Below are 26,033 nucleotides of genomic sequence, written 5' to 3'. Positions count from 1 at the left end.
AAGCATGTAAATAATAAAAGGGTGGTAAAAGAAAGAGTAAGGCCGATTAGGGACAAAAAAGGGGACTTGCATGTGGAGGCTGGAGAAATAGCAGAGGTGTTGAGTGAGGACTTTGCTCCTGTCTTTTCAAAGGAACAGGATCCTACCCAGGCTGTGGTGAGAGAGAAGTTAACTGGTATACTAACAGAACTTACAATTGAGAGGAAGGAGGTGTTGGAAAGGGTGTCTTTATTTAAAATTGACAAGGTGCCAGGACCAGATGAGATGCATCCAAGGGTACTGAGGGAAGTGAGAGTGGAAATTACAGAGGCATGAGTGATAATCTTTCAGTCTTCCTTAGACACAGGGAAGGTGCCAGAGGACTGGAGAACTACAAATGTTGTATCCTTGTTCAAAAAGGGGTGCAAGAATAAAGCTGGCAACTACAGGCCGGTCAGTCTGACTTCAGTGGTAGGGAAGCTTCTGGAAACTATAATACGGGATAAAATCAGTAGTCACTTAGATAAGCGCAGGATAATTAAGAAAAGCCAGCACGGATTCATTAAGGGAAAATCATGTTTAACTAACTTGCTGGAATTTTTTGAGGAGGTAACAGGTTGATAAGGGAAATGCTGTTGACGTGGTGTATATGGATTTTCAAAAGGCATTTGATACAGTTCCACACAACAGACTTGTGAGCAAAATTCTAGCTCATGGAATAAAAGGGAAAGTAGGCACTTGGATACGAAATTGGCTGAGTGACAGGAAACAGAGTAGTGATAAATGGCTGTTTTTCAAATTGGAAGAAGTTTTGTAGTGGAGTTCTCCAGGGGTCAGTGTTGGGACCCTTTGCTCTTCCTGATATATATTAATGACTTAGACTGTGTGTGCAGGGCATGATTTCAAAATTTGTAGATGATACGAAGATTGGAAATGTCAACGGTAATGGGGATAGTCTTGAACTTCCAAAGGACATAGACATGTTGGTGGATTGGGCAGACAAGTGGCAGATGAAGGTCAATGCAGAGAGGTGTGAGGTGATTCACTTTGGCAGGAAAGATATGGTGAGACAGTATAAAATAAAGGGAGAAATGCTAAAGGAGGTGCAGGAACAGAGGGACCTCAGTGTATGTGTACATATGCCTTTGAAGATGGCAGGGCATGTTGAGAGTGCAGTTAATAAGGCATATAGTATCTTAGGCTTTATTAATAAGGGCATGAGTACAAGAGTAAGGAGGTCATGTTGAACTTGTATAAGACACTAATTAGGCTTGATCTGGAGTACTGCATCCAGTTCTAGATACCATACTTGAGGTTGGATGTGAAGGCATTGGAGAGAGTACAGAAGACATTCACAAGAATGATTCCAGAGATAAAGAACTGTAACTATGAAGATAGATTGGAGAGGCTGGGACTGTTTTCCTTGGAGAAAAGAAGGCTGAGAGGAGACTTGATAGAGGTATTCAAGATCCTGGGAGGGATGGACAGGATAAATAGTGAGAAACTGTTCCCACTCAAGAGATCATCAAGAACTAGAGGGCACAGATTCAAAATAATTGGCAAAAGGAGTAGAAGTGATGTGAGGAAAAATGTTTTCACCCAGGGGTGGTTGGAGTCTGGAATAAACTTCCTGAAGGGGTGGTGGAGGCAGGCTCGATCGAGGTATTCAAAGGGGAATTGGATTGCTACCTGAAAAGAGAGAATGTGCAACATTACGGGGACAAAGCAGGGGAGGGAACGAGGTGGAATGCTCTTTCAGAGAGCCAGTGCAGACTTGATGAGCTGAATGGTCTCCTTCTGCACTGTAAAGATACTGTGAATCTGTGATTTTAGTTGTTTAATTGTCCATTGAAATTCATGAGTGGATGTGGCAGGACTGCAGAGCTTAGATCTGAACTGTTTGTGGTGGGATCATTTAGTTCTGTCTGTCACATGCCGCTTCCACTATTTGATATACTAGTTGTCCTGTATCGTAGCTTCACCAGGTTGATACCTCATTTTTTAGCTTTGGCTGGTGCTGCTCCCAGCATGTCCTCCTGCACACTTCATTGAACTGGGGTTGATCCCCCAGCTTGATGGTTATGGTAGATTGACGGATATGCCAGGCCATGAAGTTACAGTTTGTGGTTCAATACAATTCCGATGCTGCCATGGCCGTCAGCACCTCATGGATGCCCTGTTTTGATTTGCTAGATTTGTTCTAAATCGATCATATTTAGCACAGTGAAAGTACCTCGCAACATAATGGAAGGTATCCTCAGTGTGAAGACTTCATCAAGGATGGTGCGGTGGTCACTCCTGCTAATACGGATGCACAGGTACATCTGCAACAGATATATTGGTAAGCCGCTCTTGGTAATGGACATTTTAAGTCCCCTGCCCAGAGTGCATTCTGTGCCTTTGCCACCCTCACTGCTTCTTCCAATTGGTGTTTAACATGGAGGAATGCCGATTCATCAGCTGAGGGAGGGCAGCAGATGATAATCAGCAGGGGGTTTCCTTGCCCATGTTTGACCTGATGCCATGAGATTCATGGGGTCAAGAATCAATGTTGAGGATTCCCAGGGCAACATCACTGTGCTGCCACCTCTGGACAGGACATACCCAGTAGTGATGATGGTGGTGTCTGGGACATTGTAAGGTATTATTCGATGTATATGACTATGTCAAGCTGTTGCTTGAGTAGCCTGTGGGACTGCATTTCCAATTTTGGCATAAGAAACCATAGGTTAGTAAAGAGCACTTTGCAGGGTCGACAGGGCTGGGTATGCCATTGTCGTTTCCAATGCCCGATACTCAGTCTGGTTTCATTCCTTTTTGACTCTATAGCAGTTTGGTGCAAGGAGTGATTGCTAGGCCATTTCAGAGGGCATTAAGAGCCAAGCACACTGCTGCAGGTCGTAGTCACATGCAGGCCAGATAAGGGTGGCAGTCTCCCTTCTGGAAAAATACAGGTGGCTTTTAACACCAGTCACCAATGATTTCATAATTATTAATTAATTGATTTAAATTCCACCAGATGCTGCTGTGTTTGGATTTGAACCTATGCCCCTTGAGGATTAACCTGGGTCTTCTGGATTACTAGTCCAGTGACATTACTGCTGTGCCAGCACCATCTCCCCCTACTTTAAATGAATGATGTATTTTTTTGCCGTTATACATTTGAGGTTAAAAACTAGGTTTATTCCCAGAAAGGGTCCCCCCTTGCCTTGATACACAAAGCCCCAGGATATAAATGTTTGCTCTGTTGAGTTTTCAGATGGTTAGGCCATTCAATTTAATACGAGCACTGTGATGTAATGATTTTATGATTCTACCTGGGTTTTAAATACCGATATGTTTGATTGGCAGCTCTTTTTGACCCTGAGACATATTTAAGCTTCATTGTATTAATCATTTTTTAAAATGTATTTTTCAGTCTGCCTTACAATTTTTGTAGAAGGAGCTTTACTCTGTACCTGCCCTGAGAGTTTGATGGTGACAGTGTAGAGGGAGCTTTACTCTGTACCTAACCCCTTGCTGTACCTAGCAGGAGTGATTGATGGGGACAGTGTAGATGGGGCTTTACCCTGTAACTAACCCCGTGCTGTACCTGTCCTGGGAGTGTTTGATGGGGACGGTGTAGAGGGAGCTTTACTCTGTATCTAACCCCGTGCTGTACCTGCCCTGGGAGTGTTTGATGGGGACAGTGTAGAGGGAGCTTTACTCTGTAACTAACCCCGGGCTGTACCTGCTCTGGGAGTGTTTGTCGTGGCAGAGTAGAGGGAGCTTTACTCTGTATCTAACCCCATGCTGTACCTGATCAGGAGTGTTTCATGGGACGTTGTAGAAGAAGCTACACTGTATTTACCCCGTGCTGAAACTCATCCAGAAATGTTTAAAACTGACAAGTCTAACTAAAATAGGAAGTTTTCTTTCTCAATCCCTCATTGTAATGGGCCAAACTTCACAAAATGCCCAAGTAACTGGGGCTTTTCAATCCCATTGTTATCATAGAATCATAGAATTGTTACCTTGCAGAAGGAAGCCATTTGGCACACCATACCTGCACCGGCTCTCCGAATGAACGTTTCACCGAGAGCCATTCTCTCGGTTTCCCCCCATAACACTACAGATTGTTCCTTTTCAAATAATCATCTAATTCTCTCTTGAATGCCTCGATTGAACCTGCCTCCACCACAGTCTCAGGCAGTGCATTTAAGACCCACTTGCTGTGTGAAACAGTGTTTTCTCATATCGCTTTTGCTTCTTTTACCAATTACCTTTAATTGTGTCCTCTGGTTCTCGATCCTTCCGCAAATGGGAACAATTTCCCCTTATCTACTCTGTCCAGGCCCCTCATGATTTTGAATACTTCTATCAAATCTCCTTTTAGCCTTTTCTCCAAGAAAGAGTTCCAGCTTCTCCAAGCTATCTTCATAGCTAAAGTTTCTCATCCCTGGAACCATTCTCATAAACCTCTTCTGCACTCTCTCCAATTCCTTCATGTCCTCCCTAAAATGTGAGGCCCAGCACTGTATGCAGTACTCCAGCTGAGGTCCAACTAGTGTCTTAAGCTCAACATAACCTCCTTGTTCTTGTACTCTATGCCCCTATTAATAAAGCCCAGGATACTGTATGCTTTATTAACTGCTCTCTCAACCCGTCCTGCCATCTTTAATGACTTATGCACATATACACCCAGGTCCCTCTGCTCCTGCACCCCCTTTCGAGTTGTACCCTTTATTTTATGCTGTCTCTTCATGTTCTTCCTACCAAAATGTATCACCTTTTATTTTTCCGCATTGAACTTCAACCTATACACCCATTCCACCAACTTTTCTATGTCCTTTTGAAGTTCTACACTGTCCTCCTCACAGTTTCCAGTTTCCAAGTTTTGTATCATCTGCAAAATTTGAAATTGTGCCCTGCACACCAAGGTCTAGATCATTAATATATATCAGGAAAAGTAAGAGTCCCAATACTGACCTCTGGAGAACTGCACTACAATCCTTCCTCCAGTCCGAAAAACATCCATTAACCACTACTCTCTATTTCCTGTCACTCAGCCAATCCTGTACCTATGTTGCTACTGTCTCTTTTATTCCATGAGCTATAACTTTTCTCACAAGTCTGTTGTGCGGCACTGTATCAAATGCCTTTTGGAAGTCCATGTACACCACATCAACAGCGTTACCCTCATCAACCCTCCCTGTTACCACTTTGAAAAACTCCAGCAAGTTAGTTAAACATGACTTTCCCTTAAGAAATCCAGGCTGGGTCTGTTTGTCCATGTGAGTATTAATTCTGTCACGAATTATAGTTTCTAGAGGCTTCTGCACCACTGAAGTTAAGCTGACTGGTCTGTAGTTGCTGGGCTTATCCTTACCCATTTTTTTTAACAAGCGCATAATGTTTGCTATTTTCCTGTCCTCTGGCACTTCCCCTGAGTCCAAGGAAGACTGAAAAGTTATGGCCAGTACCTCCGCAATTTCCACTCTCTCTTCCCTCAGTATCCTTGGATGCATCTCATCTGGTCCCAGTGCCTTATCAACTTTAAGCGCCGATGGCCTATCCAGTACCTCCTCCTTATCAATTTTGAACCCTTCTAGTGATAGAATTTCCTCCTTTTTCACCACGGCCTTGGTAGCATCTTCTTCCTTGGTAAAGACAGATGCAAAGTGTTCATTTAATACCTCAGCCATGCCCCCTCCCTCCACATGTAAATCCCCTTTTTGGTCCCTAATTGGCCTTACTCCTCCTTTACCAATCTTTTACTGTTTATATGCCGATAGAAGACTTTGGGTTCTCTTCTACGTTAGCTGCCAGTCTCTTTTCGTGTTCCCTCTTTGCTTCTCTTATTTGCTTTTTCACCTCCCCTCTGAATCTTCTGTATTGAGCCTAGTCCTCAATTGTATTTTTTTTACCTGACACCTGTCATAAGCACACTTTTTGTTCTTTATCGTAATTTCTATCTCCTTTGTCATCCAGGGAGCTCTGGATTTCTTATCCCTACCTTTACCTTTTGAGGGAATATGCCTTGATTGTGCCCGAACCATCTTATCTTTGAAGGTAGCCCATTGTTCAGCTACTGTTTTTCCTGCCAACCCTTGTCTCCAATTTATTTGGCCCAGATCTATTCTTACTCCATTGAAGTTGGCTTTCACCAGTTAATTATTCTTACTCTGGAGTTATGGTAATGTTTGTGTTTATTGTTACTCCCGCAGATTCCTGACAACAAAATGAAGATTTTGGATAATTCAGCCCTCGTCCGGTATGTTGTTTTCTGAGCACAGCTGTATTAATCGCTAACCATGTGTGCTGCAGAACAAATCTGCCTGTACTGGGGCATTGCCGATGGTATCTATATGAAATTGAGGCATTGCAGAGGGTATCTGCATGTATTGGGCATTGCAGAGGGAATCTACATGTATTGGGGCATTGCAGAGGGTATCTGCATGTATTGGGGCATTGCAGAGGGTATCTGCATGTATTGGGGCATTGCAGAGGGTATCTGCATATATTGAGGCATTGCAGAGGCTTTTTAAAATTCTTTCATGGGATGTGGGCATTGCTGGTTAGGCCAACATCTTTATTGCCCATCCCTAATTGCCCTTGAAAGATCACCTTCTTGAACTGCTGCAGTCCATGTGGTGTAGGTACACCCACAGTGCTGTTAGGAAGGGAGTTCCAGGATTTTGACCAAGTGACTGTGAAGGAACGGCGATATATTTCCAAGCCGGGATGGTGAGTGCCCTAAAGGGGAACTTGCAGGTGGCGGTGTTCCCATGCATCTGCTGCCCTTGTCCTTCAAGGTGGTAGAGATCACGGATTTGGAAGGTGCTGTCAAAGGAGCCTTGGTGAGCTGCTGCTTTACATCTTGTGGATGGTGCACACTGCTACTATGCATTGATGGTGATGGAATGAATGTTGAAGGTGGTGGATGGGGTGCCAATCGAGCAGGTTTCTTTGTCCTGGATGGTGTCGAGCTTCTTGAGTGTTGTTGGAGCTGCACTCATCCAGGCAAGTGGAGAGTATTCCATCACACTCCTCACTTGTGCCTTGTAGATGGTGGACAGGGTTTGGGGAGACAGGAGATGAGTTCCTCGCCGCAGAATTCTCAGCCTTTGACCTGCTCTTGTAGCCAATATTTATGTGGCTGGTCCAGTTCAGTTTTTGGTCAACGGTAGCCCCCAGGATGTTGATAGTGGGGGATTCAGTGATGGTAATGCCACTGAATGTCAAAGAGAGATGGTTGGATTCTCTCTTGTTGGAGATGGCCATCTCCCAACAACAGAGAATCTAACCATCTTCTCTTGATGTTCAGTGGCAATAACATCACTGAATCCCCCACCATCACCATCCTGGGGGGTTTCCATTGACCAGAAACTGAAATGGACTAGCCACATAAATACTGTGTCCACACCAGCAGGTCAGAGGTTAGGAATCCTGCGGCGAGGAACTCATCTCCTGACTCCCCAAACCCTGTCCACCATCTACAAGGCACAAGTCAGGAGCGTGAAGGAGTACTCTCCACTTGCCTGGATGAGTGCAGCTCCAACAACACTTATGAGACTTGACACCATCCAAGAAAAAGCAGCCTGCTTATTTGGCAACCAATCCACCACCTTAAACATTCACTCCCTTCACCACCGGTGCACAGTAGCAGCAGTGTTTACCATATACAAATACACTGCAGCAACTCATCAAGGCTCCTTAGACAGCACCTTCCAAACCGAGAACCTCTACCGTCTAGAAGGACAAGGGCAGCAGACACATGGGAACACCACCATCTGGAAGTTTCCTTCCAAGCCACTCACCATCCTGACTTGGAAATATATCACAGCTCCTTCACCTGTCACTGGGTCAAAACCTTGGAATTCCCTTCCTAACAGCACTGTGCATATACTCATACCATATGCTCTGCAGTGGTTCGTGAAGATAGCTCACCACCACCTGCACAAGGGCAATTGGGGATGGAGCAATAATTTAGGCCTTGCCACCGGCGCTCTCGTCCTGTGAAATAACAACAAAAAAATTCCCTTTCTTAACCTTGAAGCACTGAATCCAGAGATTGAGCTACTCTCACATCTGTGTTCTCATGAAATTTCAGAATGCTTCTCAATCTGTGCTATGTTGAAAGGTTGAGCTGCTGAAATAATGCCCATTGGACAGCTGTGCAACCCACTTGGCAGTCCTCTTGTTTTTATTGCATTAACAAGACTTAGCATCTACAGAGAGGTGAGAAAAAAATTCATGGCCTACAGGATCCCTAGAGTCCCTGCTGCCACAGTGATGAGCCCATAGACATTCAGGGATGAGTTTTATGGGGGTTAACTTTAATATTGCTATGCCCATTTAACATGTGTAAACAACTGTGACCCATCTGCTTAGATATTTGCACTACTGCTAAATTGGTTGGGGCCTTTTCTGAAGTGGCTGTGCTGTTGGTTGCATGAAATATTGTACTAAGCTCCTGTTTCCAGTTCAGACCCAAACTTTTAGGTCATTTAGGCTAGTTAGAGCCTGCGATGTGACGTGAATGTTCGACTAATATTTCAGGATCTTAAGCCGCTTAACCAACTGTTCTTAGAGGGAGCATTGGAGACGGCTAAGAAAGGGGGCCTCTAAAAAATTGATAAATTTCTTTTTGTTGAGTCCTCCTGCACCTGCAGAGCATTGCACGGCCCTACCATGCCAGCAAACACCAAACTGATCACCTCTCATCCCCTCCTGGGACTCACCTGTAGGTCTCTGGCAAGCTGAACATTGTTAGTTACCAACAGCTGATTGATGCCAGTTGCTCACTGGAATTATGATTAGGCCCAAGTGCAAATACAGTTGGCTAATTAATGTACCTTCAGTATGTCCAATGTGGTAGCAACTTTAAGAGTAGCTTGTTAATGACCTTTTGGTTAGACCAGAAGGATTGACTGGTTTATGAGGTGTTGCACATTAATAGAATGTATCATCTGCAGAATCTTTCCTGTGTTGGAAACGCCGGACACCAGTAGCAACAGGACTCTGAGATTGATGTGCAAACCAAATTCTGTTAAAGATCTGGCTGTGAGACCATTTGTCTCATCACTCTACACACCTGTAAAACTTGGCAGGTGAGAAATACATACCTTGGGAGTTAGTACTGTTTGATTTTTCAATTGTAATTCCCTATAACCATTCAGTACTGGAAGAAAGTTTCAATCTTCTGTTTAAATCTTCCCCGTCCTCATATCCAGGGCTCTTAACCCATTACTGACATTTCCTGTAACTTAGTTTCTCTGCCTTCTACAATCCTCCCAGCATTCTCTGTTCCTTACTCTGCAAGTTTTGCGTAGCTTGTGTTTTCTGCTCTTTCCCATTTTAATTGCACTTTTGAGATATTTTGAGGACTGTTTAGTTTATATTTATTTCTCTCCATCAACAGTAATACTTTGAAAGATGTTTCATGTTTCCTCAAGTGAGGTATCTCTCAATTAACACTTCCCAATGAGTTAATTTGCCTCTTGTTGCTTTCAATGTAGCCCTGTTAAAGCCTCTGCTCCTTACTGGCAATAATCTAAACTACAGTCATATTGTGCTCACTGGACTCCCAAACTCCATTAGTTCTCTGTTAGAATGTTATTCTGGCAGTTGTAGGAAGATGTAAACTGCCCCTAGAGGTGCCTGTTCACACTGGAGCTAGGATGCCATCCTACTCTAAACTCACTAGTGCTGATACTTTTACCTCCTTAACCCAAATGATTGGATCATTCCCAATGATTAAACCCACCCCTTCTTACACTTGTCACTCTGTTTCTGTGTTTACATGTCTTATCTATATTTGTAGAATATATTTCTCATCGCATATCCCCATGTAAAGTTTTTCTCTGCTAATGTATATGGCTGTGTATTTCTCTTAGTGTATGTATATCTCTGCACATAAATATAGACACAAGTACATTATTGAAAGACATTCTGTGTATATGTATATATACCTGTATGACAGCTTGGTTCTTTTGGTAGCTTCCTTGCATCTGAGTTTGAAACACAGAGATATGGACATACTCCTGGGCTCCATTTCAATTTCACCAGGTCACTTCCTGACTATCCCAAGCAGCAAATCGGTTAAAAATTGCACAGCCCAGAAGCTGCACGGGAAATCTCAACAAGAAAGGGGATGCAGTGGACCTGTTGAAGTTAATGGCAGGGCTTCTTAATAACTTTCTTCAGTTTCACGCCCAGCAGCTGCGCAAATTGATGGATTGCCTGGCTGCAGAGTGGGAATCTCAGCGACAGGAGAATGCAGCCAGGGAACCTCGGCAAGTTTCTGGCACTCAAGAGGGAAGAATGCGAGATCTGGGCTTGTTGGGAGTGGGGGCGGTTGTGGGCTGGGGCGAGGAAGTTTGCCAATTATGGCGTGGGGAGAGAGAGAGAAGCAATGAAGGTCAGAGGAGAGACTGAAGGCTTCCTTGAGGTAATGTCAAAGGAGGACTCCTCTTCCTCTTGGTTTACCAGGTGTGCTGGAAAAGGCACTTACCTGTTTGAACTGGCAGCTCCAGCCTCCAATCCCCTGATAGTTTTCTGGAGCCCTGGAAAACTTTTGCTACAATTGTTACATTGCAATCAGGCTCCCAATTTCACTGTGCCTGATTTAAATATGTATAAATAACGAATGTTCTGCCTCTCGACAGGCAGGTCAATCACTCAGTTTGAAACCTGCCACTATATTATTGAATAGGGGGTGCGTTCCCCACTTTTCAACTCATCATGAGGGTGGGGTAGGGTGTTAATGTTGAGGCCCATGTCAATATTTAACAAACATATACACACATAAAAATGTATAAACACATGCATACCAACATATAAAAACAATTAAATACACAAATATACACAAACATACAGTTACGCAGAAACAACAGACAGATGGACAATATTTAAGAATGGGTTAGAGAAGTGGATGCCCGAAAAGGGACATGAGAACAGGGCAAGCACATAGGACTAGAGTTACCACTCATGTGGAGGAGAAACAACAACACACACCAGTTGGGCCAAACAGCCTGTTTTTGTGTTGCACTTTCTATGTAATTCTATGTAATACATGAAAACCCAGAGGTACACACTGACAAACATACACACACATAAAAATGTATAAACACATACATACCAACATATAACACAATTAAATGCACAAATATACACAAACATACAGTTATGCAGAAACAACAGACAGATGGACACAAACAATACACACACCCCTACCACCACTACCATATAGAAGGTCAAGGGCAGCAGATAAATGGGAACTCCACCACCTGGAAGTTCCCCTCCAATTCGCTCACTACCCTGACTTGGAAATATATCACCATTCCTTCACTGTCGCTGGGTCAAAGCCCTGGAACTCCCTCCCTAACAGCACTGTGGGTGTACCTACACAACATGGATTGCTGTGGTTCAAGAAAGTAGCTCACCACCATTTTTTCAAGGGCAATTAGGGATGGGCAATCAATGCTGGCCTAGCCAGCAAGGCCCACATCCCATGAATAAATTTTAAAAAAACACACATACACAAATACACACACAAATGAGTACCCCTTTCTCTCTGAATGGATGCTAATTCTGTACCATGAAGTCTTGAACCACCACCAGGCAAGCTATTAAGACTTTTAGACTCTGATATAACTTAGTGTTCTGCGTTCCTTTGCCTTAGGTGTACTTTACAGTTGTCAGGAGGATCTAGTTTTATCTATGTTGAAGGAGAAGTTGACCTGAAGGATGGGGGTGTTTATACAATTGCTCTCTATCAAGCTAATCACACCGAGAATGTAAGTATGCTAGAAGGGGCAGTGAACACAGCTCCTACCCAATATACTGAGCTACATCAACAACTGGCATCCTTGGTCTATTTCCTGTGACCTTGAAAGGAAATCCCAGGCCTTCTCCATTCCCAAAAAGCTTGGTTTCCTCCTTCATGTGAAAGACTCTTCAGAAATACAACTCTTTATAAAGCCCAAGAAAGCCCAAGACTTGAATACTGCTCCCATACCTGGGGAGGTCGTCCCAATATGTCTCACAGTTCTGGATATAAGGAAAGATCAGTATCTTATAGGCGTTTTTCATCTCTACCCTCCCATATCTGTAATGATCATTCTCAATGTCCATGTGATCTTATCTTCCCTAAATTATCTCTACTGTTGTGGTTATTGTTCCTTTAATCCATAGTATCTTTCGAATGAGAACTGGATAAGTATTTGAAAAAGAGAAGAACTAATTGTAAATACGGAGTGAAACTAATTGGAAAGCTGAGGGCTGGCACAATGGACCAAATGACCTCCTTCTCTGCTATAAAGATCCATGATTTTATTGTAAACTCTGTTCTTTTGAAGTTGTAAATACTGTATCCTACATATTCGTAATCCTTCCTACATCCTACTACGCCTCCATCTCTCTGTGGAACTCCATGATTCCTCAGTCCTCCATTCCTCTTTAAGTATTTGGCTTGCAAATCCAAGCTTGCTGCTGTCGAATCATGCCTTCATGTCTAATTCATACTTTTAAAAAATTCTTATTAAGATTTATGGAGGAATGGTAGGGACACTATCATAAGCCCCAGCACAGTGGACTATGGACAGGCAAAGAAATCTGGGTTTCAGGCTCCTGATTGTTGTCTGCTGATCTCTGGTGAGGTAATATTAGTGGTGAGGCCTCCTGCTGCCGATGGTACTAAACTTTGTTTCTCCCCGGTGCTTCTGCTGCTGTCTCCTTCCTTGGCTGCCACATACAAGTGCCAGCGAGAGGGTAAGGCCTGTTTTCCCAACTAATTTTCCTCCTGTCCACTGCTATTCCTGCTGCTCTTTGCAACCATAAGTTAGTCCATGGTGGTTGGCTTGGCCTCACAGTGGGATTAGCAAGTAGAGCAGAAGGCCCAACAAAGGCCTTCCATCCCTCCAGTTACTTACCTGCGGTTGGAAGAGATGACAAGTAACAGAAAGCCCAGCTGACTGAGGAAGGGCCCAGTGAAAACAGAGGCCAACTATTCCTGTACCTTCTCAGCCCACTATCTTGCTCTGCAGCAAATGTGGCAAAGATTGCCATGCAAGGGTGGGGCTCCTGAGTCCTACCATGCAATGTTTAACATGGAGTTGACCACCAAGGTGCAAAACCACCTTCTAATGAGATGGAAGACTGCCAGAAGAAATTACAGTCTTACTGCAGTATTGCCTTCGTCCTCCTTCAGGTCTGTTGGTGGGAAAACTGCTGCGGGCTGCTATGAATACTGACTGATCCTGACCAGGAAATTGGGCTGAGGACGTGCTATGGTCAGGGGTTCAGGAGGAAGCCCCTCCCGCCCTATCCTGCTGCTCCCTTCCTAGTCATAGGACTAGAAAAATCTAGATCAAATGTGGGAATTCTTGGCAGGATTGTTACCCACTTCATGGCTTTTATAGTCTTCCTGATTCAAGGTGGATGCTGTTTAGTGTATGGAATAAAGTCAGAAATGGGTTTGCAAGCTACCTTTTCTATCGGGTGGCACAGCACCAGCATCTTGAGAGGCAGGATTGATTTGCCTTCTCACCATCTTGTCACTAAACTCTCAGGGATGGATTTTCAAATCGGAGTCGGGAACCTGACACCTGGATGAATTCTCAGCCCCGAACTCATGCCTGAGCTGTGTTACTTTTGCAGCACTATTTTTGAGTTAAATGGTCTGATTGAGCAGAAGGTGAGCTCAGCGCCCAATTAGAAGCATCGAGCACCTCCAGGAGGTGGGAGCTGCCTGCTTGACAAAAGTAGGCGGCAGCCATGTTGGGGACTACTTCTGTCTTGCAGAGGAGAGCAGGCAGCTCATGAAAGGGCCATAAAGGTGGTGCAAATTGGTCATGGACCCCAAGTCGAGGTACACAACTCGACCTGGTGCTAATTTCACCCCACAACTTTCACAAAACAAAACACAGGTGGAAAAAAACTTTCTTTTCCCCTATGGTAACCCTGACAGCTGTGGACTAACATGTGCCAGGCTGTTCCGCTATGTCTGGAAAAAAGATTGAAAATCCCATTTTGTTCAGACCAAGTCCCATAACAATAGGTTTGAATTTTTGATAGGGACCATGCAGTTGAGAAAGCTATGGCTGTACATTTATCTGTTTTTTAAATAGTAGAACAGGATCTTCCGAGGAAGGAAACCATCTTTGGATTGCCGCTCCACTCAAACTTTCTCCCGCCTTGACACTGCTCCACATTTCTTGCCGGGTCTACCATGTCCGGCTTTCCCAGAAATGTGGAGTGCAGCGTCCTTACGAGAGCTCCATAGGACTGCAGTAGAGTTGGGGGAAGACAGAACACGCCCCCTTATTACAGCCTTGGTTCAAACATGGACAAAAGAGCTGAACTCCCAAGGTGAGGTGAGGGTGACTGCCCTTGACATCAAGGCTGCATTTGACTGAGTGTGGCATCAAGGAGTCCTAGCAAAACTGGAGTCAATGGGAATCGGGGGAAGCTCTCCAATGGTTGGAGTCATACCTAGCACAAAGGAAGATGGTTGTGATTGTTGGAGGTCAATCACCTCAGGTCCAGGACATCATTGCAGGAATTCCTCAGGGTAGTGTCCTCGGCCCAACCATTTTCAGCTGCTTCATCAACGACCTTCCTTCCATCATAAGGTCAGAAGTGGGGATGTTTGCTGATGATTGCACAATGTTCAGCACCATTCGCGACTCCTCAGATACTGAAGCAGTCCATGACCTGGACAATATCCAGGCTTGGGCTGACAAGTGGCAAGTCACATTTGCGCCACCCAAGTGCCAGACAATGACCATCCCCAACAAGAGAGAATCCAACCATCGCCCCTTGACGTTCAATGGCATTACCATCACTGAATCCCCTGTTATCAACATCCTGAGAGTTACCATTGACCAGAAACTGAACTGGACTAGCTATATAAATACTGTGGCTACAAGAGCAGGTCAGAATCTAGGAATTCTGTGGCAAGTAACTCACCTCTTGACTCCCCAAAGCCTGTCCACCATTTACAAGGCACAAGTCAGGAGTGTGATGGAATATTCTCTACTTGCTTAGATGAGTGTAACCCCAACAACACTCAAAAAGCTTGACACCATCCAGGACAAAGCAGCCCACTTGATTGGCACCCCATCAGCAAACATTCACTCCCTTCACCATGGACACACAGTGGCAGCAGTGTGTACCATCTACAAGATGCACAGCACGAACTCACCAAGCATCCTTAGACAGCACCTTCCAAACCCACGACCACTACCATCTAGAAGGACAAGGGCAGCAGATAAATAGGAACACCACCACCTAGAATTTCCCCTCCAAGCTACTCACCATCCTGACTTGGAAATATATCGCTGTTCCTTCACTGTTGCTGGGTCAAAATCCTGGAACTCCCTTCCTAACAGCACTGTGGGTGTACCTACACCACATGGACTGCAGCGGTCCAAGAAGGCAGCTCACCAGCGCCTTCTCAAGGGCAATTAGGGATGGGCAATTCATACTGGCCCAGCCAGCAAAGCCCACATCCCACGAATAAATTTTTTAAAAGTAGCTGCCGTATGATAAGTTTAGAGGTCCGGTGTGTATGAGTGAACGGGTGAATGAATAAATGTTAGTGAATGGGTAGGTGGTTGAGGAAAGTGGGTAAGTGGGGATGTAATAAGTGTGTAGGGTGGCAGGTGGATTGGGTGGCAGGTGGGTGAGGTGGTAGGTGGGCAGAATGGCAGGTGAGTAGGATGAGCTGGGTGAGGCGGCAGTTGGGTAGTGTGGCAGGTATCTAGGGTACCAGGTGGGTGAAGTAGTAGGTGATTAAGGTGGTGTTGGGTGATGTGGCAGGTGGGTGGGGTGGCAGATGGGTGTGGTGACTGGCGGGTAGTTTTCCAGGTGGTTAGAGTGGGGTGGTAAGTTAGTGGGGTGGTAGGTAGGGGTGGTAGTCAGGGGGTCAGTGTGAATGAATTGTGTGGGGAGGTCAGTTCTGTAGTTTCTTTCTAACATTTTTCGAACATTTCCTGGGTAACTATCCAGGTAAGCACTGTGGAACTGTCTGAGGTCTATGACTCTAGGTAGCGCCGGAGACATTCGCAGAGGGTCCCGGGGAGTAGGGCAATTGCCCATCAGAGGTCAGCGCATCAGGACTCCTGTTGCATCCCGACACCCATCTTGGGTTGTGCGTCCGGTCTCCGACGATTCAGAGACCGGAAGATCTGGGCCATTATGTTTATGGCACTGAAAGCAGCCTTCAACACAACTGTTCTATGCTGGTGTTTATGCTCCACATAAACCTTCTCCCAACCTTCATCTGTCACTGAGTCAAAATCCTGGAACTTCCTTCCCTAACAGCACTGTGGGTGTACCTACACCACATGGACTGCAGCAGTTCAAGAAGGAAACTCACCAGCACCTTCTCAATGGCAACCAGGGATGGGCAATAAATGCTTCATCTTCTTCATCTCACCCTAAAAGGAAATCCTTCTATTCCTTTCTCCCTTAGGTGTTAATCTAGCAGCCCCTTAATGGCCTCAACTACTCCATGTTATAGTAAATTCCAAGAGAAATCACAGTGCACACAGCATCTACTTTTTAAACTCTAAGGGACAGATCTTGACTGCTGGGTGTCTGAGTGAGGAGTGTGCTGCATGTGCCTGTTAGTGCCAGTAGGTGGTTGTCTATTTTGAGTGCTGCACCACAATTACGTACTTGTGTACAGCAGGGCCAAATATGTGGTTGAATCTTAACTGCTCTCAAGGGCAACTAGGGCTGGGCAACAAATGCTGACCTTGCCAGGGATCCCCACACCCCATGAATAAAAAAACTAGTCACCCTTATATAGCTGGCCAGCTTCTGGCCAGCATAATATCGAGTGATGGGACCATGTTATTCGCACAGAGACCCTCCTGTTCCACTTGGCATAATAAAATTAGGCCAAATTGTACTGAGTGGAGTGTCTTTGATCACTGAGCGTCTTGCTCAGTGGGCAGTTAAAATAACACGAGGGTCCTCTGTAAGCCCCAGGCTCCTTGTCATTTAGTAGAAGGGGTAATGGTGGTGGAGTTTTTTTTTAATTCATCCACAGGATGTGGGCTTCACTGGCTGGACCAGCATTTATTGCCCATCCCTAGTTGCCCTTCAGAAGGTGGTGGTGAGCTACCTTCTTGAACTTCTGCAGTCCATGTGGTGTAGGTACACCTACAGTGTTGTTAGGAAGGGAGTTCCAGGATTTTGACCCAGCGACAGTGAAGGAACAGCAATATATTTCCAAGTCAGGATGGTCAGTGACTTGGAGGCGAGCTTCTCGGTGGTGGTGTTCCCATTTATCTGCTGCTCTTGTCCTTCTAGATGGTAGTGGTCGTGAGGTTGGAAGGTGCTGTCTAAGGAGCCTTGGTGAATTCCTGCAGTGCATCTTGTAGACGGAACACACTACTGCTACTGTGCGTCAGTGGTGGAGGGAGCGAATGTTTGTGGATGGGGTGCCAATCAAGCAGATTGCTTTGTCCTGGATGGTGTCAAGCTTCCTGAGTGTTGTGGGAGCTGCACTCATCCAGGCAAGTGGGGAGTATTCCATCACACTCCTGACTTGTGCCTTGTAGATGGTGGACAGGCATTGGGGAGCCAGGAGGTGAGTTACTCGCCGCAGGACTCCTAGCCTCTGACCTGCTCTTGTAGCCACAGTATTTATATGGCTAGTCCAGTTCAGTTTCTGGTCAGTGGTAACCCCCAGGATGTTGATAATGGGGGATTCAATAATGGTAATGCCATTGAACATCAATGGTTGCATTCTCTCTTGTTGGAGATGGTCATTGCCTGGCACTTGTGTGGCGCAAATGTTACTTGCCAGTTGTCAGCCCGAGCCTAGATATTGTCCAGGTCTTGCTGCATTTGGACATAGACTGCTTCAGTATTTGAGGAGTCGCAAATGGTGCTGAACATTGTGCAATCATCAGCGAACATCCTAATTTCTGACCTTATGATGGAAGGAAGGTCATTGATGACCTTCATCAGCTGGTTGATGGTTGGACCGAGGACACTACCCTGAGGAACTCCTGCAGTGATGTCCTGGACCTGAGATGACTGACCTCCAACAATCACAACCATCTTCCTTTGTGCTAGGTATGAGTCCAGCCAGCAGAGAGTTTTCCCCTGATTCCCATTGACTCCAGTTTTGTTAGGGTTCCTTGATGTCACACTTGGTCAAATGCTGCCTTGATGTCAAGAGCAGTTACTCTCACCTCACCTTGGGAGTTTAGCTCTTTTGTCCATGTTTGAACCAAGGCTGTAATGAGGTCAGGAGCTGAGTAGCCCTGGCGGAACCCAAACTGGACATCAGTGAGCAGGTTATTGCTATGCAAGTGCTGCTTGATAGCACTGTTGATGACCCCTTCCATTACTTTACTGATGATGGAAAATAGACTGATGGGGTGGTAATTGGTCAGGTTGGATTTGTCCTGCTTTTTGTGTACAGGACATACCTGGGCAATTTTGCACATAGCCGGATAGATGCCAGTATTGTAGCTGTACTGGAATAGCTTGGCTAGGGGCGTGGCAAGTTCTGGAGCACGAGTCTTCAGTACTATTGCCAGAATGTTGGCAGGGCCCATAGCCTTTGCAGTATCCAGTGCCTTCAGCCGTTTCTTGGTATCACATGGAGTGAACCAAATTGCTGAAGACTGGCATCTGTGATGCTGGGCACCTCCAGAGGAGGCTGAGATGGATCACTCACTCAGCATTTCTTTCTGAAGATTTTTGCAAATGCTTCTGCCTTATCTTTTGCGCTGCTGTGTTGGACTCCTCCATCACTGAGGATGGGGATATATGTGGAGCCTCCTCCTCCAGTGAGTTAAGTGTACGCAACCATTCACGACTGGATGTGGCAGGACTGCAGAACTTAAGATGTGATCCATTGGTTGTAGGATCACTTAGCCCTCTCTATCACTTTCTGCTTATGCTGGACGCAAATAGTCCTGTGTTATAGCTTTACCAGGTTGACACCTTATTTTTAGGTATGCCTGGTGTTGCTCCTGGCATGCCCTCCTGCATTCTACATTGAACCAGGGCTGATCCCCTGCCTTGGTGGTAATGGTAGAGTGGGGGATATGCCAAGTCATGAGGTTACAGATTGTGTTTGAGTACAATTCTGCTGCTGCTGATGGCACACAGCGCCTCATGGATGCCCAGTCTTGAGTTGCTAGATCTGTTCGAAATCTATCCCATTTAGCACAGTGATAGTGCCACACAACACAATGGAGGGTATCCTCAATGTGAAGGCGGGACTTCATCTCCACAATGACTGTGTGGTGGTCACTCCTACCGATTCTGTCAAGGACAGATGCATCTGTGGCAGGCAGGGTGGTGAGGCCGAGGCCAAGTATGTTTTTCCCTCTTGTCGGTCCCCTCACCACCAGCTGCAGACCCAGTCTAGCAGCTATGTCATTTAGGACTCGGTCAACTTGGTCTGTAGTGGTGCTACCGAGCCACCCTTGGTGATGGATAAATGAGGTGACAAATCCACCACCTCCATTTCAACTTCGCTAAAAACTAGAAATTAATTTCAGGCTGTTCAGCATCAAATTAGGAAAGGCAAGCTTTCAAACAGGTCTCATTGAATATTGTGCCAAGGGTCCTGTCCTTATGCAATATTCACAAACAGCTGGGTTCACTGCATAAAATTAATCTTCTGGAGTATATGTCTCAGGACTAGGACAAGTATGGCATTTAATGACTAAGCCATTTGGGATTGGGGCTGGGGTCAGGTGAAGGGATTCTTGCTTGGAATGCAGTATTATATTGGTCATTTGCTCTTTGATTATATTTCCATCATGCATGGAAAGTCAGGAACAGCTCCATCAGCCTCGAACCATTAATTTCCAACTCCCTGTGGAGTACTTGAGCGTGTGTCCTTCCAACTTACAAAAAACAAAACAAAATGCACTCTCTCAGGCAGAAAATTAAAGACTTCCCAGATGACAGGACAATTAGGAGAATAAATAGGATTCTGTATATGTACAAAAGACAGGAAACAAAGAGAGCAGCTTCCTGTTTAATGTATTTCAATATATACAGATCATTGATGATACAAATAACTGGGTTTGGCAGGGATTAGTTCAAATTGCTTTACGCAATTTTAAAATTAAATTGGGAAACATGACTGATGTGAGGGATAATTTGACAACCACTTGCTCATCAATCACTCTCTGCCCTGGGCTTCCATGAAAAGTGGCCATCTTTCTGCTCAATCTTTTATTCACAGTGAATGTTGTCTCCTTCCCATCATTATTCAGAAAAGGTAATAGCATGGGGGCAATGAGGCAAGCAGAGCATTTGAACAGAGAGGGAAGTCAGGACTAGCTGCATTCCATGCTCATTTAGACAGGAGCCTCCAGCTGTGTTGGTGTGTTATCAATCATTGGAGGCATATAAACATTTTCCAGTTCTATCTAAATATTCATATCGCCACTGCTCTCTGAGTGCCAGAATGGCTCTGGGTTTGTGGAACCTAGAGAGGGAGGGAGAAATGCATTGAAAACAGTCCAAATAAAATATATCTAATCCTCTGTGTCTTTTGCTTCTTTCTGCCTGTTGAAAGCAGAGTTCTCAATCCCAGGAAGTGAACGTGGGCATTTAGCAATGCCTAAAACTAGGAGAGATGATTGATGCTCACCTTCCCATAGCCAAACTTCAAAACAATTAATTTGACTTTTTTATTCTGTCTTTCACATTCCCTTGGTGCCAGTGGGAAGCAGATAATATGGGTAAATTCCAGAGAGCCAAAGCACTTCACATAAGAGTATAAGAAATAGGAGCAGGAGTTGACCTTTATGGCTTCTCAAGCCTGCTCTGCCATTCAATACAATCATGGCTGATCTTCTGCCTCAACTTCTCCTTCCCATCTGCTCCCCATAACCCCTGTCTCCCTCAGCGATCAACAATCTATCTATCCCTACCTTGTTTGTACTCAACATGGAAAATCTACACCCCTCTAAGTGAAGAAATTTCTCCTGATCCCAGTCCTAAATGATCAGTCCCTTATCCTAGCGGTGTCCCCGTGTTCTAGATTCTCTAGCCAGGGAAACAGTATCTCAGTATCTACCCATCAAGCCTCTTCAGAATCTTGTATATTTCAATAAGATCACCACTCATTCTTCAAAAACCCAGAGACTCTAAGCCCAATTTGCTCAGCCTCTCATCATAGGACAGCCCCCTCATCCCGTGGGATCATCTGCAGGAACAAATCTAGTAAACCTTTAAAATATGCCTCCAATGCAACCATATCCTTCCTTAAACATGGAGACAAAAACTGCACACAGTAAGGCACCAAAGCCCTGTGCAATTGCAGCAAGACTCCTAATTCTTCAAATATCACCATGCGATTTTTACATCCATGCAAGAGAGTTCACAGGGTCTCATCTGAGAGACAACACCTCTGACAGTGCAGCACTCCTTGATTGGAAAGTCAAGCATTTCAGGGATTCAACTGTTCCGAGACTGAAACCATGCATTACTCTGTATGTTATATTCTATCGTTCCATTTTTGCCAAATATCTATCCAGCGCCCTCTTGAATTTGCCCACATTATCTGTTTTTTCACTGGCACCCAGGGCAGTCTATCTGCACACTCACCACCCTCTTTGCATCCTGAATCCATGGCCTTTTGTTTAGAGTTTATGATAATGCCAAACTGGGTTTGATTTATCCTAGAATCTTTAATTCCCCATTAAGATCTCCCTCTGTAAACACCCTGATTCCTGTAGCTGCTTCTTGTCTTTATCTGTACCCTACCCAGTGCCAGAGTGTCTCAATGCTGTACAATGTCCAGACTATATACAGTGCTGTGGTGCAGCCTAAGGCTTTGTGCAAGTTCATTATCACTTCTTGGGACTTACATACTCTGTTTGCTGGACTGCTTCTTAAAGTGTCAGCTTGGCCTCAATGACAGCATTGACACCTTTCCCTGCATTAGTCACTACAGTTAATTGGCTGTAAAGCACTTCAGGATAACCTGAGATTGCGAATGGTGCTATAAATTCTTTCTTTCCTTGCTGCTGCTGTTCTCTGTGCTGCTGGTTTCAACGAGATGTGTTTTGACTCCCTCCCCCTTCTGCAGCTTGCAGACACGGTACCTATTAACTAGTACAAAGAACAAAGAAGAACAAAGAAAAGTACAGCACAGGAACAGGCCCTTCGGCCCTCCAAGTCTGCACCGATCATTTGCCTGCCAAGCTAAAACATTTTGCACTTCCAGGGTCCCTATCCCTCTATTCCCATCCTATTCATGTATTTGTCAAGCTGCCTCTTAAACACCACTATCGTACCTGCTTCCACCACCTCCTCTGGTAGCGAATTCCAGACACTCACTACCCTCTGCATAAATAACTTGCCCCGCACATCTCCTCTAAAGTTTTCTCCTCTCACCTTAAATCTATGTCCCCATAGTAATTGACTGTTTCACTCTGGGAAAAAGCTTCTGACTATGTACTCTGTCCATGCCACTCATAATTTTGCAAACTTCTCTCAAGTCGCCCCTCAATCTCCGTCGCTCTAGTGAAAACAATCCGAGTTTCACCAACCTCTCCTCATAGCTAATAACCTCCAGACCAGGCAGCATCCTAGTAAACCTCCTCTGCACCCTCTCCAACACCTCCATATCCTTCTGGTAATGTGGTGACCAGAATTGCACGCAGTATTCCAAGTGTGGCCTAACCAAGGTTCTATACAGCTGCAGCATGACTTCCCAGCTTTTATACTCAATACCCCTGCCGATGAAGGCAAGCATGCCATATGCCTTCCTGACTACCTTATCCACCTGCGTTGCCACTTTCAGTGACCTGTGGACCTGTACACCCGGATCCCTCTGCCCGTCGATGCACTTAAGGGTTCTGCCATTTACTGTATAATTCCTACCTGTATTAGACCTTCCAAAATTCATTATCTCGCATTTGTCCGGATTAAACTCCATCTGCCATTTCTCCGCCCAAGTCTCCAACCGATCTATATCCTGTTATATCCTTTGACAATCCTCTTCACTATCTGCAACTCCTCCAACCTTAGTGTCGTCTGCAAACTTACTAATTAGCCCAGTTACATTTTCCTCCAAATCATTTACGTATACTACAAACAGCAAATGTCCCAGCACTGATCCCTGCGGAACACCACTAGTCACAGCTCTCCATTCAGAAAAGCACCCTTCCACTGCTACCTTCTGTCTTCTATGACCAAGCTAATTCTGTATCCATCTTGCCAGCTCACCTCTGATCCTGTGCGACTTTACCTTCTGTACCAGTCTGGCATGAGAGACCTTGTCAAAGGCCTTACTGAAATCCATGTAGATAACATCCACTGCCCTTCTATCGTCGATCATTTTTGTCACTTCCTCGAAAAACTCGATCAAGTTAGTGAGACACGACCTCCCCTTCACAAAACCATGCTGCCTCTCACTAATATGCCCATTTGCTTCCAAATGGTAGTAAATCCTGTCACGAAGAATCTTCTCCAATAATTTCCCTACCAGTGATGTAAGGCTCACCGGCCTGTAATTTCCTGGATTATCCCTGCTACCCTTCTTAAACAATGGAACAACATTGGACATTCTCCAGTCCTCTGGGACCTCACCCGTAGCCAGTGAGGATACAAAGATTTCTGTCAAGGCCCCAGCAATCTCCTCCCTTGCCTCCCTCAGTACTCTGGGGTAGATCCCATCTGGCCCTGGGGACTTATCCACCTTAATATTCTTCAAGAGCAATACAATTTCCTCTACATTGGAGAGACCAAACGCAGACTGGGTGACCGCTTTGCGGAACACCTTTGGTCTGTCCGCAAGCATGACCCAGACCTCCCTGCCGCTTTCCATTTCAACACTCCACCCTGCTCTCATGCCCACATGTCCGTCCTTGGCCTGCTGTAATGTTCCAGTGAAGCTCAACGCAAATTGGAGGAACAGCACCTCATCTTCCGACTAGGCACTTTACAGTCTTCCGGACTGAATATTGAGTTCAACAACTTTAGATCATGAACTCTCTCCTCCATCCCCACCCCCTTTCTGATTCCCCTTTTTCCAATAATTTATATATATTCTTTTCCACCTACTTCCATTATTTTTAAATGTATTTCCATCCATTGTTTTATCTCTACCTTTTAGCCTATTTCAATCCCCCCACCCCACCCCCACTAGGGCTATCTGTACCTTGCTTGTCCTGCTTTCTACCCTTAATGTCACCATTATCACACTCCTTAGATAATATCACCACTGTCAGCACCTCTTTGTCCTTTTGTCTTTGACATCTTTTGGTTATCTCCCTCTATCCAGCTCTACTTGTCCCACCCCCCCCCCCCCCCTCCTTAAACCAGCTTATATTCAACCTCTTTTCTATTTTTCCTTAGTTCTGATGAAGAGTCATTCGGACTCGAAACGTTAACTGTATTCCTCTCCGCAGATGCTGTCAGACCTGCTGAGTTTTCTCAGGTATTTTTGTTTTTGTTTTGGATTTCCAGCATCCGCAGTTTTTTGCTTTTATCTTGGAAAGAAGCATACCTGGTGGCAGTGACTGTTAGTCAAGCAGTGTGTTCCCTCCATCAGTAGATGATTATATATGGTTTTTTTGGCATTCTTGCATTTGTCATAAGCGCAATATCCAAGTTCTGTACTCCCAAGTGACTGATTATATTTGCATTGACAGAGACTAGCTGCTCCAACAAGAGCGATTTAGATTCCCATTAGCAGGAACATGTAGTTTTAGCACCAGAGCATTGCCCTCCTCTTCATAGCTTGTGTTGTCTCTAGCACTACAGCATTAGGTTCCCACTCACAAAAATATGGTTGCTGTAAATTTTAACTCCTTAGCAATGCTATGAAAACTGGAGACTCTGCGAGTGGAATGGGCTGTGCTTCAGGCTGCTTCCAGGCCCAGCACTGTTTAAGGCTTCAATTAGTGCCTATTTTGACACTTTCTGAATGACGCACTGGTCACATGTAGTGTCAGGAGCTCAGCAGCTCCATTGAGGTGAGTGCACAGGAAGAGAACCCAGTGACTTAAGTGGATTATTTGAAAATAGTCTCTTAAAATTGGTAAATCCGTGTTTAAGGGTGTGAAGAGGCATGCCACTACAGCAGAATCTCATGCAGCCTGCTTCTAATGAGTATGCTTTGGCTTAAGGGGATCATTGCTGCCTCTTCCTCCTCACCTCCATCTCTATGGCAGCTATAGTGATTGGGTAATAAATTTTTCTTAAATATTTTGTTCAAATTACTTTTTTATTGATCTTTTGCCAAAAAATATCCTTCAACTAAACATGACAATCGATGTTCCAAGCTGGAAGTTTAGAATCTCATTTATAAAAATTTCCTGATTAAATATCTTCACCATTGACTGAATGGTAAGATGCATGCTTTGCAGAGGCAACTGTTGATAAATCATAGTTAGAATAGACACAAGAACTTGCAATTGGTTAAGGACTGTACAGATGTAAAAACAGATAACTTGAATTTTTTTGTTAGTGTGTGTCAAACCAACTTGTTTGCTTTAATGCTGCCAGCTGATATTCTGACACTGACAAAAGTGGTTAAGGTTCTTGGCCAGGAATTCAGCCCACAACTGAATGTGGTTGAATGACTTACGACCATTGCAGCAGTCAATGCATTGTTCAGGTGCTGCTCATGGGTCTGGTTACTCCACCAGACAGTAGCACAGGAATTTGATGGAGTAAACACCAAAATGTTTATTGTTTAAATGAGAGTTTGTCTGCTATTTTTAAATTTCTGTTTGTGGGCGACGCTAGTTTAAATTCTATAAGCTTCCATCTTTTGTCATTCTCTCAGCTGTATATGAGCTTGGCTCAGTCAGTAGCACTCTCACCTCTGAGTCCATTGTTCCCCATTGCTTTCTTCATGGCAATTCCTCAACCAATCAGGGTCCACTTACCAACCAATCAGTGCCCTTTTCTCCAGTAGTATAAATTGTTGTGATTGTTTGAAATTGGCTTTCTTGCATTTGTCCCGATGAGTGCAAGACGAAAATCTTCAGCAACATGTTTCTCTTTTCAGCAATACTTTAGTTGTACCAGGTGCAGACATGGAATTATCCCTTACAAAATATGGA

General features: G+C 44.8%; 1 protein-coding gene across 2 annotated transcripts in view; it reads left to right on the top strand.

Moving 5' to 3' along the window:
* Window positions 1-26,033, top strand: part of LOC144668071 (solute carrier family 15 member 2-like) — a 158,743-nt gene that overhangs the window by 110,679 nt on the left and 22,031 nt on the right. For both annotated transcript variants that reach the window (XM_078529841.1, XM_078529840.1), the window contains exons 17-19: window positions 6,186-6,232; window positions 8,937-9,071; window positions 11,645-11,759. In XM_078529841.1, the coding sequence (XP_078385967.1) occupies window positions 6,186-6,232; window positions 8,937-9,071; window positions 11,645-11,759 (297 nt within the window). The remainder of the gene's footprint in view (window positions 1-6,185; window positions 6,233-8,936; window positions 9,072-11,644; window positions 11,760-26,033) is intronic.

The sequence above is a fragment of the Cetorhinus maximus genome, chromosome 25 (genome assembly GCF_964194155.1).
Source record: "Cetorhinus maximus chromosome 25, sCetMax3.hap1.1, whole genome shotgun sequence".
Classification (NCBI taxonomy): Eukaryota; Metazoa; Chordata; class Chondrichthyes; order Lamniformes; family Cetorhinidae; genus Cetorhinus; species Cetorhinus maximus.
The sequence above is the reverse complement of the archived record's forward strand: the minus strand, read 5'-3'. Positions and strand labels throughout refer to the sequence as shown.